The 15,973-nt window shown below is 34.3% G+C and overlaps 1 protein-coding gene across 5 annotated transcripts in view; it reads right to left on the bottom strand.

Moving 5' to 3' along the window:
• Positions 1-15,973, bottom strand: part of PGGT1B (protein geranylgeranyltransferase type I subunit beta) — a 78,622-nt gene that overhangs the window by 58,607 nt on the left and 4,042 nt on the right. For all 5 annotated transcript variants that reach the window (XM_072958081.1, XM_072958075.1, XM_072958077.1 and 2 more), the window contains exons 2-3: positions 14,958-15,076; positions 2,911-2,978 (exon numbers count right to left, since the gene is read on the bottom strand). In XM_072958081.1, coding sequence (XP_072814182.1) covers positions 2,911-2,978; positions 14,958-15,076 — 187 coding nt within the window. The remainder of the gene's footprint in view (positions 1-2,910; positions 2,979-14,957; positions 15,077-15,973) is intronic.

Below are 15,973 nucleotides of genomic sequence, written 5' to 3'. Positions count from 1 at the left end.
AATCTGAATTAAAAACTTATTATGCCAAGTAACTTTACATTCCACAACATACAAAGCATTTACAGTTTTACAATTATTTTTCAATAGTCAGCCAATCATATTAATTAGTTATTTTACTAAAAAACATGATTTCATTAAAAAACATCAAATTTCACACTGTACTAATTTATTTCTCATCTTTCTCATAGGTTTTCCTTCTGTTTTAGTTTGGGCTCATCCATAATTGCCTCAAATACTAGAACTGCTCATAATACTAGAAAGTTAAAATGAAGCTTGTACTACGGTTTTGGTTAAAACAGACTCCTTTGCCTCTACAATAAATGTTAACCTTTACAACTACTGAAAGGTATCAAATGCTGGCTCCACTACTCATTGGCTTGCTTCACTCTCCTCATCCTGGAAAATGGAGACATCAGTACCCATCTCACAGGGCTACTGTGAGGATTAAGTGCAGCTACTGTCTATGGAGACGCTAGTTCCCTTACTGATGCTGCAAGTGCAAGGCAGGTATCAAAAGGGCCACTACTTCTTTGGAGTCATGAACAAGGGGCTTGGAACCACCAGTGGCTTAATCAGAATACTTTCCCGCTCACTGACCTTCTGTGGTTCTTCACAGAACAAGTTTGCAAGGAGTCCAATATCCTCTATAATCTAAACTCACCCCACCTATCCAGTCTTACTATACAACGCATTCCTTATACAGTCTCACAAATAGGAGAAGCAAATTTTCATCGTGGTATCTGTTTCATCCTAAGTTCCTCCTTAGAACTCAAGCTCTTACACTCCTGGATATTCTATTCCACATTTATAACTGCCTTCTTAGAACTCCTGTAACATTTCAGTTTTTGGTACTTAAACGAAATATCTGCTATGGTAAAAGCACTATGGGGAATCCGAACATAAATCAAATGTAGACTTTAACCTTGAGGGTAGAAGAGAGGTCTACTTGAATAATTACAATACAAAGTAGAAGGTAGTGTCATGATGGATACACAATAATAAATACATGAATTTAAATAAAGGATTCTTTTTCGCAGCAGAAGAGGAGCTTGGTTAGAAACAGATGGAAAGGAGGCTTTATAAGCAGAAGAAAAAGTAAAAGCAAAGCAGAGAAGGAGAATTCCAGGCTATGTAGAATGTGTTAAGGACAGTACGTAATTTAATAGAGAATTTGGGATTTGCTGAAGGAAAACACTAAGAAAAGTGGGTTGAGAGGATCCATCAGTGTTTCTCAGAAAGTGTTCTATGGCCACTGAAGATCCTGGCATTATTTCAGGGAGGTAAATGGCCCACAGGTGGTTTCAGAAGAAAAACTGGTGATACTATTTTATTTTTACATTGTACTGGAAAAATCCTATGTGCCTCCTCAGATTCTCTTGGCTTCATCTGTCTCCCGACTCTCAGCCATCATCCTTAGAGACAACTCCCTGTGGGCTGATATGATTCCACCTGTAGTCTCTAGCTCTTTCTACCACTCAAGATTTAGATGAATGCAATACAGCACAGAGTGGGAACTAGCTTCCCCAGAAAATACAAAGGTCTAGATCAATTAAGGGCCAAAAATGGGTTTCAGGAAAGTCTGTGAATGAAATGCAAAAATTTGTTTCTTCTTAACTTTTATTCTTGTTATTTCGAAAATGCCTTGGGAGAGGGGTGGGGTAGGAGGAAAGCAGGCTGTCTCTTGAAAGTAACATTATCAAAGAACTGTTTTACTCCAACAAGTGTAGGTATACACCTGTATAGGGTATGGTGCTGTATGACTGTCATCATTATCAATGTCATGCCTTTCGGATATCCTGCCTATTAAGACTAAACGGAGAGCTATCTCTATTCAGGACTGGCTCAAGTTGGAAAGTATTATATAAATGGGGAAAAAAAGGACACGTTTTATGTATTCTTTGTTTTTAGATTCCCTGCTAAAAGCAACGGGCACGCGTGATTGGAGACACCTTGGCAAAGTCATTCAACGTTGACACAGGCAAGCTGGTCTACAGTTTAAGGCAGAGGAAGAAAGTTGAAGCAGTGTCTCTATCAAATCATGTCACCTTCTCCAAAATCACTGCTATTTATTCCAAAATTTTGAAGCAAAGTTTGAGAAAACTGGCATCACACCATTTACCTTCAGCTTGGACCTGGATGTAAATCTTGATGTACACAGTATAGCCAGATACTGGCTTGTAACCATTATATAAGCAGACTGACACCATCAAGGAAACAGTTAATCTTCTGTCAGGTCTCTTTCTACAAAATGATGCCAATTTCTCTGTTTTTTTACTGTGGAGAAGTATTTTGTGTACGGATGAAACACCTAAAAAAAGTTTATTTGGAGTCTGCTTCTTTGAAGAAGAAAAAAGCTTCTCACTTTGTTAGGACTCACTGATTTCTACACCTGCATGTGCTCGTACCAAAGCCTCTGCCTATAACCCTGAAGACAGTCTGTCTATCGTCACAAAGGTCATAATTCATCACCACTTAGGTCCCCAACCATTGCCTAGGCAAGAGCTTTTTCTTTCATTCCTAAGAAATGTGAGCCAAATGTAAAATCCTTCTCTAACACCTGGAAGAGTTCACTGGTTTCTTAGAGAACAAGTATCAAGCACTTGAGTTCTTTATTTCCATTTTCTCCAGGAAATCACCAATAATTTTTTATAAAAATACATGACAGTAAGACAGAGATAATTTTTCTAACAACAGGAATTTTTGTGTGTTTATATACTGTGCCTTCTTTCAGGAAGTAATAAGGTGGGTACAGCTTTCCCTTAAAGAGTTCCAGTTCATAATACACATTATTAGACAGCATTTACCTACACTGAAACTTGGAAGCTTGGTTCTTGCCCTATACTTTCTTAATTTTCTTTCTCACTAAACTCTCTCCCCCACCCTCTTCCTCCTAGTCCGAACAGAACTAACCTTTGATGGATTGAATGGAATACCCAGGTAGGAAGAGCCTCGGAAACCACAGCGATTTAGATTTGATCCTAGAAAATAAAAACATGTACTTATTTAAAATGTACCTTATTTTTGTACAGATTCTAAAGCAGTTCAATTATACAATCTTTCAGAGAGTATTTTGGTACCAAAGCTTTGTCACTGTCTCCATCTTAATGCTAATGTTGAATGCTTACTAGGTGCTTCATGAGAACTTCTTCATTTAATTTCCGAGTAAGTCCAAATCAAAATAATGACTTCCTACCACGTACCTTTAAGTCTACCTCACTGCATACAAAATGCTTTCATACTTTTCCTAAATGAGCATTTTTCATGTAATCAACATACTCAGTCCCTCATTCTACAGAACAGAAAGCAGAAGCCCAGATGTTAAGTGACATGTTCAAGCTAATGGCTGGTTAGCAACACAAAAGAATCTAGAATCCTAATGCCCCATCCAGTGTCTTTTTACTTTAACTCACTGTTTCTTTACAGGGGAGCAAGCTAAAGGTATAACTGCTCTATAGTCACAGAAAATATACGTACCTTGTATTTTAGTATTAGACAGACCTTCATCTGAGTCCAATAACACACTTTGCTTTGAAGTACAAAAGAACACTTTAAGTTAGCACTTCGCCTCCTGCTTATTCAAAGTATATTTACTCATGTGTTTTTCTACCTAAAATTTTTCATTTTTCAAGTTATCAATGGACTAAAATTGGGAACTTAAGAAAGAAAATAGTTACTACATGCATGAAAAGGGAACCCTTGTGCATTATTTGATGGGAATGAAAACTGGCAGCCGTTATGGAAAACACTATGGAAGTTCCTCAAAAAATTAAAAATAGAACTACCATATGATCCAGTAATTTTACTTCTGGGTATATATCCAAAGAAAATGACATCATTATCTCAAAGAGATATATGTACTCCCACGTTCACTGCAGCATTATTCACAATAGCCAAGACAAGGAAACAATCTAAGTGTCCAACAATGGATGAATGGATAGAGAAAATGTGATATATATATATATACACACACACACACACACATATATAATGTCATATATATGTCACACACATATACATACACATAAACACAGGGGAATATCAGTCAGCCATCAAAAAGAAGGAAGTCCTGCCTTTCACAACAATGTGGATGAGCCCTGAGCATTATACTATGTGAAATAAGCCAAAGACATATAGTCTAAGTTCTTACTTATAAGTGCAATCTAAAAAAGCTGAACTCATAGAAATAGAGAGTAGAATAGTGGTTATCTGGGATGGCACGGAGCAGGGTGGGAAGATGCTGGCCAAATGGTACAAACTTTTAAACACAGGATGAGTAAGTTCTGGGGATCTAATATATGTACAGCATGGTGCTTATAGTTAACAATATTGTATTGTATACTTAGAAGTTTTTAAGGCAGTAGACCTTAAATGTTATTCCCCCCCCTTACATATACACACACAAAGAGGAAATTATGTGAGGGGAATGCGAGTTTTAACTATTCTTATTGTGGTAAGCAGTTTACAATATATACATGTATCAAATAACCATGCTGTACACCTTAAACTTACATATGCTACATGTCAATAATATCTCAAAAAAGCTGGAAAAAAATTTAAAAATATAAATGAAAAAAGTTATACCCACAGTAAGAAAATAATTATGGTTTTGAGAACTATTATAAAATCAGCATGATAGATACAGAAGGTAGGAATGTCGTACCAACAGACCGTACACGCTATTATAAAAATCAAGTTGCTTTAAAAATAGGCTCCGATGTGAGGAGCTAACTTCAAATTTCTTATGACTGGTCCCTGATTAATAACTGGTATTCACTCTTATTTTTCTCCAAATAGGTACTGTATGCTACTCAGCTTTATATCCCCTGAAATACTTAAAGTAGCAGCTTATATATTCATTCTCTGAGTAATTTAGGAAACTTTACTCCTAAATTTAAAACTCTCCACCAAGCATCTTCACCCTATTAACAGGAAAAAAAATTTTTTAAAAGAATACTATCTAATAGTGATAATGATTTTGATGAACATGGTTCTCTTACCTTTGCTCAATACTCTTAAATTGGTAAGTTATTTAAGACTTGCCAATGTATAATGAGTTATGAAAAGGCTCACACTCTTTGACTTGGTAATGATGCACCTGAAAATCTACTCCAGGACCTTCAAGTATGAGATGGTCATATGCACAAAAACACTCGCTATAGTATTATGAAAATAAAAATTGTGAACTGACACTAAAGTCCACCAGGTTACATATAATACACTATAGCTATTCAAAGGAACATGATATTGCTATTAAAAGTAATCAATAGGGAAAACTATGTAGTAATATACAGAAATGTATTTGATCAAGTTAGGCGAAAAAGTAGGATACAAAATATATGTGCATTATGTTTATAATCAAGCAAAGTGTGCTTATCATCAAAGCCTGGAAAGGAATAAATAAAATAATATTGTGTGCGATGACACAAATAAAGGTGACTTTTGTTCTCGGAATTAGTCATCGTTGTCATCACAAATTACCACAAACTTAGTTAAAATAACACCCCATTTATTATCTCACAGTTCTGTAAGGTCAGAAGACTAAGGCAGGTCTCACTAGGCTCAAATTAAAGTGTCGGTAGGGTAACACTCCTTACTGGAGGCCTCGGGAACAATCTGCCTCCAAGTTCATTCAGGTTGTCTGGCAGAATCAGGTTCCTTGTAGTTGGGGACTAAGGTCTCCATTCCTTTGCTAGTTCTTGGCTGGGGGAACCCCTTAGCGCTTAGAGGTCGCGCTTGCCGTTTTTTGCATCTGGGCCCTTGTATCTCAGAATCAGCAATGGTGCTCATATCCTTCTCATGCTTAGACTATCTCCGGCTTCCCCTTCTGCAGCATCTCTCTTTTGCCCTTTTTCACTGCATTTCTGACTAACTCTTCTGCCTTCTTCTCTATTACGATTACACTGGGTCTGTATATATAACACCCATACATAATTTCCACATTTTAAGGCCAGCTAATTAGTACCTTAACTTCATCTGCAAAATATGTAGTAACTAGATTAGTTTTTGATTGAATAACCAGGTAACAGGAACTCTGGTGGGGGTAAGGGGGACATCTTTAAAATTCTGCCTAATACCCCCTTCCATATTCCAAACTGGATGTAATATTGTACTTGTAAAATCTAAAAATACATTATCCCTTCCTTACCAAGCCATGGATGCCTTTATCCTTTTATAGTTGCTTGTTTTAATCTCTCTTTAATTGGGGAGGGGTAATGTCAAGTAATATTTTCCTAGGTTCTCTATTCCATCTGATGCCTAAAATGTTTTCCTATTGTGACTTAAATTTTTGAAATCAGTTTCTTTTTTCCTTAGGATTGCCTTTTTTATAGCTTTTTATATAGCCTTTCAAGCTACTGACTTGCTGATGGTTCTCTACGAAAATCAAATCCTATTTCTACTTTTGATGGAAGAAAGCTCTGATTCCATGTTTTAGGTCTGAGTTTATACTTCCCTTAGGAAGCTTTTCTGGAGCCTCTACTAAGTTAAAGAATTCTGCCAGGTGTTTTATACAGAAGCTAATATGTAGTAAGGGTTTGATAGATATGTTTCTGAACGAAGTTATTTCCTTAGAAATAAATGAATGAATGATATTTCTATTTGCTCATTTCTATGTTTTTATATTACTTAAATTACTAACTTTTCTGAAAAGTAGCAAGAATACTGATGCTTAAAAATACCATAAAAGGTTAGGAAACTGCCACATGGACACTTGGAATCAAACTCAAGATTCTATTCTTACTAGCACTGGGTTCCATAGACAAGCAACAACCTCTCTGAGCTGGTTTCCTCCATTTTTGAACTAGGAACGGTAATATATTGCAAGCAATGTCTAGCAGCGTTCTTGTAAAGATTAAAGGTCATGTTTAGATTGTGTTCACCACAGTGACTATGGCTTAAATAAACAGTAATCATTTAAAATCATTTTATCATAAGTGAAATAGGAGGAAATTAACAGCTTCTGTTACAATTTATCAATGAAAGTTTCTTTAAAATAAAAAAAATGCCTTTCCTTCCCTTTTCAAAAAGGAGTACATATTGTCATCTTAAAAAATTCATGAGGTAATCTCTTTCTGGTTTCTGTCAAGATCTGTATGCTATTGTGTGCATTCCTTTATGATTCTGGTAAGCTTACTTATTCATGATAATTATTAAAGTATAAACATGCAATTTATTCCAAATTTACAACTGGATGCATATTCAGGGTAATCTTTGACGGTTATTAAATAGCGCCATCTAGTGTTCCTATTCAGTAGTAACAAGGCAAACAAAGTGGTCTGACTGACCAAAAGAATAAAGTATAGTGGGGAAAAATACAGATGGTTTTGTGTCTTAACCCTGGCCCACATCAAAACCCTCAGAGTAGGGCTTGAACAATCATATATTAGAAAGAAAAACAATCCCTGTCTGATCGAGAACCACTGATTCAATGAATGCATCCATAAAGTCAAACTAGTTTATCTTGTTATATAGTAGTTCAGACACCTGTATATTATAAAAACTCAGGTTACATAAAAAATGAAACACGGCAGATGGAAAGAAAAGGAGAAGCAGCAAAAGTGGGAATATGTACACGAATGTAATATATATACGCATGAGTATGTAGAGTGATGTGTTACTAGAGAATATAATGTGTTTAGCTATCAACTGTAAGGAAAACAATCCCTTTACCTGCATGCCTGCACATGAAAGACAACTGTTAAGCTATAAAGCTGACTCCTGCCTGATGACTGGGTCATATCTCACTTTACAAGTTAGGATTTTACTATTAAACTCATAATAAACACCAACTACATGTCAAGCATCATAAAGACAGTGCATTTAGATATTTCTAAAAAAACAGAGAAAATCGTTATAAGCCCATGGAATGTAAAACTTCAATGAGAGTTTAAAAAGATTTTTATTAGCAGTTAACTTTTACTTTTCATAGGAAGAAAGGTATGTATTTCCCCTCTTTTGAGAGAAAATTTTATTGTGAAAGATAAAAATACATTAAAAATTGTACTGCTTCTAATAAATGTTCTCCTAGGGCAAATTTCTACCCAGGAAATAGAAATAAAAGCAAAAATAAACAAATGGGACCTAATGAAACTTACAAGCTTTTGCACAGCAATGGAAACCATAAATAAAACAACAACCTATGGAAAAGAAGAAAATATTTGCAAATGATGCGACTGACAAAGGCTTAATTTCCAGAATATATAAACAGCTCATACAACTTAATAAGAAAAAAAAAAAAAAACAACCTAATCCAAAAATGGGCAGAAGACCTAAACAAGCAATTCTCCAATGAAGACATACAAAGGGTCAATAGGCATATGAAAAATGTTCAGTATCGCTAATTATCAGAGAAATGCAAACCAAAACCAAATCTCACACCAGTCAGAATGGCCATCATTCAAAGTCCACAAACAATAAATGTTGGAGAGGGTGTGGAGAAAAGGAAACCCTCCTACACTGTTGGTAGGAATGTAGTCTGGTGCAGCCATTATGGAAAACAGTATGGAGATTCCTAAAAAAAAGTTAAAAATAGACTTTTCATGTGATCCAGCAATCCCAATCCTGGGCTTATATCTGGAGCGAACTCTAATGTGAAAAGATACATGCACCCCAATGTTCATAGCAACACTATAAACAATAGGCAAGACACGGAAGCAACCTAAATGTCCACCAACAGATGACTGGATAAAGAAGCTGTGGTATATTTATACAATGGAATACTACTCAGCCATAAAAAATAATAAAATAATGATGCCATTTGCAGCAACCTGGATGGACATGGAGATCGTCATTCTAAGTGAAGTAAGCCAGAAAGAAAGAAAAATGTCATATGATATCACTTATATGTGGAATCTAAAAAAAAAAAACAGAAAGAAAAAAAGAGGACACTAATGAACTCATCTACAAAAGAGAAACAGAATCACAGAAACAGTAAATCTTATGGTTACCGGTAGGGGGGTGGGGTGGGAAGGGATATATCTGGGAGTTTGAGATTTGCCAACTACTATATATGAAAATACAGGAAAAAATATTTCTTCTGTATAGCACAGGGAACTATATTCAATATCTTGTAATAACCTTTAATGAAAATGAATGTATGTATATGTATGCACAACTGGGATATTATGCTGTACACCAGAAACTGACACATTGTAACTGACTATACCTCAATAAAAAACAAAACAAAACAAAAGAAACCAGCTCTTTGGCTAAAATATCACCACACTATTAATGGTGGTCATGCTGCTTAGATATAATTCAAAACTCGACTTGGTAATGTCTTAACTTTCTAATCCTCATTCTGAAAGTTAGATTTTTGCACTGAGCAACAGAATTCAAGTGAGGAATATAGTAATTTTTTATGTAAAAAATGGATATTTATATTTTACAGCTATAGAAATAATCCTTCACAGGTCTCAAGAAACACAAGGTTTCCTAGTAAAAGGACACACTTTACACAACTCCTTGTTTCAGGATGTTGGGAAACAAGGTAAATAAAATATTCTATAGTTTAAAAATGTCTTTTTATATCTATTTTCTAAATTTAACATATTAGTTTTAGAATAAGACCTAGATCAATTAAACAGAAGGTGGTAAGAGACTTTTTTTTCACAGAGATTAGAAATTTAATACTGTTTCATCCAACAAAATAGTAAACTGAAAATTCAGAATCGCAATTGGACTGTGAAAAGATCTGTGGTACAGCCTACCAGACGTGTGACTAGTGGCAGCTGGGGACCGACCAACCACTGTGAAATTATCTTTGCAAAAAATTCTTGATCCACAATGCTTCCCAAACAGGTGCTCTATAATTTCTAAAATTTGCAACATGCTCAATTTAGCCACATGAAACTATACTTAGTTCTTTAGCATGTTATTTTAAAAATGCAGCAATCTTACTGAAAAGAAATCTACTAAAAAATAAAATCATTAAACATTTTACCTTTTAATATTAAACTACCTTATCTACATTTCCAAACACTTAATACTAATGTTCTATAAGCTCTTAAAGAACAGATACCAGATTTATTTTCCTTTAGACCCAGAAGACAGCCTCAGTGCTCTCATGAAAAAAAAAAACCGTATCATAGAAAAACATACATGATAATAGAGCACCTATTTCATTGGATCAGTATTAGAAAAATTGAAAATAAGAAACAGAAAACTGTATTCTAATTTTGCCTCCAGCATTAACTAGCTATATTACTGTGAACAAATTATAACTCTCTCTGGATCTTAATATCCTTACTTGCAAAATGATGGACTATAATATTGTTGGTTTGGTTTTAGCTCCAAAATTCTCCAGTTGTGCCCCTGATCAGAGAGGGTAACACAAACTCCCAGCCAGATCCCTTGTGTTTCCTAACTACTTCCTGATGTTGATGAGAAGGGCTCCCAATCCTCCAATGCTCTAACCACACGTTTATTACTAGGATACTACTAGGTTCTTTACAACCCTGGAATTAAATGGAAGGCCAGGGTTAACTGTGATTAAATATTCACAAGGTATTTAAGTGCCTGCCACACATAATAGTTTCCACTAGGGACCCCATATACTTCTACAGTAAAGCAGCACTGGGACTTGGAGTCAGAAGCCAGAGATTTCAGTCTGACTCTACTGCTTAAAATCTGTGTGTGGCCTCAGGTAGGTCTCTTAATCACTCTGCCTCTCATTTTCCCCTTCAGAAGAAGGCACAAACTTGATGTATCTGACAATGCTCTGAAAATTATAAAATATTAATATCTGTGTGTAAGTAGGTTTAGTTTTTAATTATTTTTGTTGTGCTTTGAAGAGAGGTTAAGTTACAGATTTTTTTGAACTTGAATTTTTTAATAGGGAAAGATTTATTTTAAGTATTTAAACAATGCATATACATAGAATAAAACTAAAGTATCTTATCCTGCCATCCCCTACCTCTGGTCCCATCTTCCTCCTTCATAAACACTCCCTATGAATGTTCTTCCTAAACACTGATGTTCATAGATTACTAAACAAAACACCCCTGTACATGTTGGTATTTATCATTTAACTATATATGATGAGCAGTTTCATGTCAGTACATACACAGATCTCAATCACTTTACTACTGCACAGAATTCTTTACTAGATCATAGTTTATTTAACTGTTTCACTTTTGCTGAATATCTATTTTGTTCCTAATTTGTCATGATAACAAACAATGTCAAAACAAACATGCCTCTATACAGTTTTTTGTGCACATCTATTAGTCTCCTGAGGTTAGTAAGAACTTACCACAAACCTGGTAGCTTTAAACAACAGAAATTGATTTTCTTATAGTTCTGGAGCCCAGAAGTCCAAAATCAAGCTGTTATTAGGGTTGGTTCCTTCTGGAGGCTCTGAGGGAAAATCCATTTCATGTCCCTCTCTTAGTTTCTAGTGGCTGTGGGCAATCCTGGTGTTCCTCATTGTGCTGACCCATCACTCTGATCTCTGCCTTTGTCTTCACATGGCCTTCCCCTTTGGGTCTCAAATCTCCCTCTCCCTTCTCTTGTAAGGATACCAGTCACTGATTGTGAGATCCTTACCTTAATTACACCTTACCTTAATTACTTTAAGACCCTAATTTCAAATATGGTCATATTCTGAGGTTCTGGGTGGACATACATTTTAGGGGCCATTATTCAACTAACTAAAACACACATGAGAATATGTGAGGGTTAAAAATTATACTTCTAAAATGCCCTTCCAAAGATTACAATAATTTTCACTTCCATCAAAAGAAAGTGCTCTTTCCCCCATATACTTACCAGCTTTTAAAAGCTTTTTCCTAAATTGATGTGTTAGGTAAAAAATAATGTAACATCCTTATTTCTATTTTAGCTCCCTATTTCTAGAATTAACCAATTCTTTTCATGTATTTATGACTGTACTTCTTTGTGAACTACCTATTCATAAACCGTGTCATTTTTTCTCAATCTTTAATAATTCCTTATAGTCTGGATATTTATATTTTGCCTGTTATATATACTGGCATAATTTCTTCCAAGTCTGTCACTTACCTACATAACATTTAAAAATATTTATTCATTCAAATCTACCAATCTTTTCCTTTATGGTCTCTGGGTTTTGTTTAACATTTTAAGATTTTTAAATTCCCTAAGATTTTATGTGATATCACAAACTAGGACAAATACAGAGCTATGAGTTTTAGAAAGTATATTCTATGCAGTCTGCCAATGCCTTATGAATGAGAAAATATCTGAGGAGCCAGAGGATGCTCTAGGCTAAATGTGTAAATATAGAAAAGAGGAACAGTAAAGTAGAAAAAGGTACAGGTGATTTAGCAGTCCAACAACTGCTGATACACAGCAATGCTTTAGGCACCAAAAGAAAAACAAATGTAAGAGACGCATTCCCTGCCCTCCAGAAGTTTACAATTCAGATGTAAGCAAAAATATTTTAAGCAACAGTTAACCTTCAATGACTGAAAAAATTAAAAATTAGCAATGGGCTTCAATCCAATGAAGTCCATGGAGTTCAAAAGTACAATGGGAAATTGTACTGATGAATCTCTAAATAGATGGTAAGTATCAACTCTAATTCAAAAAAATTTTTTAAACTTTCATCAGAGAGTAATAAACAGCTCAATGAACTTTTGCAAAGTAAACTCACCTGTATAACCAGCACTCAGACCAAGAAAAAGTACTTGACCAGCACCCTAGAAGCCCATTCTAATTACTTCTTGTCACTCCCTAAAAGCTCAGATTGGTTTTACCTACTTTTCAACTTTGTATAAATGGAATAATACACTACATACTTATCTCAAAACATGTTTGTGACATTCAACCAAATTTCTGCATATAAGACTAGATTGTTCTTCCCCGTTACTGTATAGTATTCCATTGTGTGAATTCGAACATATCATTTACACTACACTTATATCATTACATCTAACACCTATTACACTAATGATGGGTGGTGTGCATATTCCTACTTATGGACTCTTGTGAAAAATACTGCTATGAACATTCTAGTACCCATCTTTTGGTGAAGACATGCTTTCAATTCTGTTGGGTACGTACATACTAGAGAGTAGAACTGCTGGGTCACAGAATATACATATGTTCAGTTTTAGTAAATACTGCCAAAGAGGAGTTGTAAAATAACAGCTGTAGTTGTACGACATTCTCATTTTCATTTTGGCCCTTCTAGTGAGTATGTAGCAAACACAATTATTAGGGATAATATGAAAGTTTAGATAAGTCAACAAATCTCTCACAATAAAAAAATCAAACAATGAGAAAAGAAGGCTTTAAAAAGAATATGAGTATTAATTAGATCAAACATGGAGCCAGCAAACAGTCCTTAAAAGTGGATAAAAATGTAAGAAAGACTAGTGTTCTGGTAACTGTAACCTATAGTATAAGTTCTTTCAGTAAAATGCAATTGTCTCTACTTTTCTAGAGAGATAATAGCTACTTTATTCTAAGGAAATAAGTATTGTAAATAACTTATAAAAGTAATACAAAATGTATTTTAGCAAAAAACTTATAGATTTCCTATGTACCACAGTGTATAATTTCCTATCTGTACTAAGCGAAATATATTTAAGAAACTCCAGCATATAATTTGATCAGGACATGTATTTTTAGTAAACAAACAAAACTGTAATAAAACTACCTTACACCTGTTTAATATCTAAGTTAAAAAAAAACCCAGACTTTTACATAAACTAGTGGAAAAAAAAATCCTGAGAAAAAGGGAAAACACAAATTACTGCCACTTTGCAGGTGACTAGACTGTGACCTCACCTCAGCCACAAGCTCCTAGACAACGAGGACCATAACGGCTCTTCTCCACAGGTTTAGCAAAATACTCTTAGCAGAACATTCAGTAATTCCTACTCGCCAAAATGTTAGACTCTGTAAGTATTGACCGGTATATCACATATAGCAGGTGAAAAGTGATAAGATATCTATGTATTAAAATTCTGATAGATCTAGTTAAAAACGCTTCATCACTTTTTAACAAAAATTTATCAACAAGCATAGATTTTTAAAATTATATAGAAACAATTAATACAAACTTGAAGAAAAATAAAGTAAAAAGCCATCAAGTATGTCCAATAGCATCTGCTACTGGATCAAAGCTCTTTTTTTCTTTCTAAATAAAGCTTTAGCTTATTATTGCCCCAAAGTTCATCCAGTTGAGATTTATATTGATTACTCCAACCAATGAAACACACAGTTAATTTATAAATGCTGACTATTAAAAGAAAGGCAAGTGGTAACCAAAGATAAAAACAGCATGATTTTCTGAGAGCTTATTTGCTTGATCTAATTGAATTTAAGGTTAGAATTTTTAACATCTATAAGTTAAATCGATATTACGTACTTTACACTTAATGGAGTGAATAAGAGTTTATAAAATTTGTGTGTATTTAGTTGATCAATAATTTATGAATTTTGAAAATGTGTTTAATTGATCAAGATGTATAAAGTTTTAAGAAGTATAAAAATTTCTTAAGTATAAGTAAAAGCTCAAAGAAACCATTAAAGAAATGCTAATGAAACATTAGAGGGAAAATGACCAGGAGACAGAAATGAAACTTTTTAACAGCAAAGAGTTTTTCTACTGAAGAGACAAAAAGAATGGTTGGGAATGAAAAATTGGGTGAATGCTACAAAAGTGAGCAAACATAAATACGGAACGGAAGTAATCAACAAGCACTCATCAACACGGAAGTGCACAACACAGCAGGATGCAGAACTGTGAATCTCTATCTAACCCCATCTCTAAACTGTTTTCTCCAGAGATTAATGATTAGACTTGGTCAGTATTGTGTTTGCATACAAGGGGAGTGTTGTATGACAAGGAAAACACAGATGAATAAAACATGCTATTATTTATAAATAAATACTAAGATTTCCTAGACCAACACATGTTATGCCAGGTGTAACTAGTCACACTAAAAATAAAACGTTAAAAACTCACTCACTGTCTTCTGTGGGAAGGACCTGCAGGGAGTAAATCCACTCTATTATATCATCTTTGTTCACCACGTCTAAGGAGTCCAACATATCTAGTCCAGAGAGTGCAAAAAATGCAATAGTCAACCTAAAAGAAAAAATATAAAATTTCATCTTAACTATAAAAACAATGAAGTCTTTCTTGTTCAGAAAAAAATAAATTCATTCTAATTTTACAATAATTCAAACAACACTCCCAACTTGCAAAAGCCAAAAAACACAACTTATACTTATAGTTTAATATTATCAATCAAACCTTTGTTTTAATTTTTAATAAAGGGACATTTAAGGGTTAAGAAATCAATCCTTCTCATCTGAAGTATACATGAATCCACTGAAGCCAGTTTATGAGCAACCTGAAGGTTAAAAGTAGATTTACAAAAGAGAATTTCCTGCCCCTAATCAATACAAATAAGGCCAAAAGACTGGAAAATAAATAAAAATCTCAATTTTCACTGATTTTGCCAAGAGCACTCATGCATATAGCTGGTGCTTAATTCTTAAAGATGTTAGAATAAATCTATCATTATTCAAATTTGTTTACAAATGTGACCCCTTGGAAAAAACTTATAAGGAATTTTGGGAAATAAGAAAAACTTTAAAAAGTGCAAATGCATTTGTATTTCAACTCCCATTTTCCCAGAGAGGAACATTCTTTGATAAAATGGAATACTATAAAGCAAATACACTTTCCCTCCAAGATTGTACACTAAACCAGAAATCAAAGCGTTTTGCATTCATATAAAAACTAGTCCCTTTAGTGACTGCTTTTCATATAAAGAATTTGTTACATATAATCCCTTTCCTGTTGGGATTCATTCTACAATGTTGTTTGATTCAGCATGGTTATCTCACTTTCGTATTCTCATAATTCCTTCACTAATACTGATAAATTAAGACTTTAAATTATTTGATCTAAAATCTTCTAGCAGAGCCACTTGACACATTCTGTAACCTTTTTAACAGAGATTCCAAGACATAATTA

Source organism: Vicugna pacos, chromosome 3 (genome assembly GCF_048564905.1).
Source record: "Vicugna pacos chromosome 3, VicPac4, whole genome shotgun sequence".
Lineage (NCBI taxonomy): Eukaryota > Metazoa > Chordata > Mammalia > Artiodactyla > Camelidae > Vicugna > Vicugna pacos.
The sequence above is the reverse complement of the archived record's forward strand: the minus strand, read 5'-3'. Positions and strand labels throughout refer to the sequence as shown.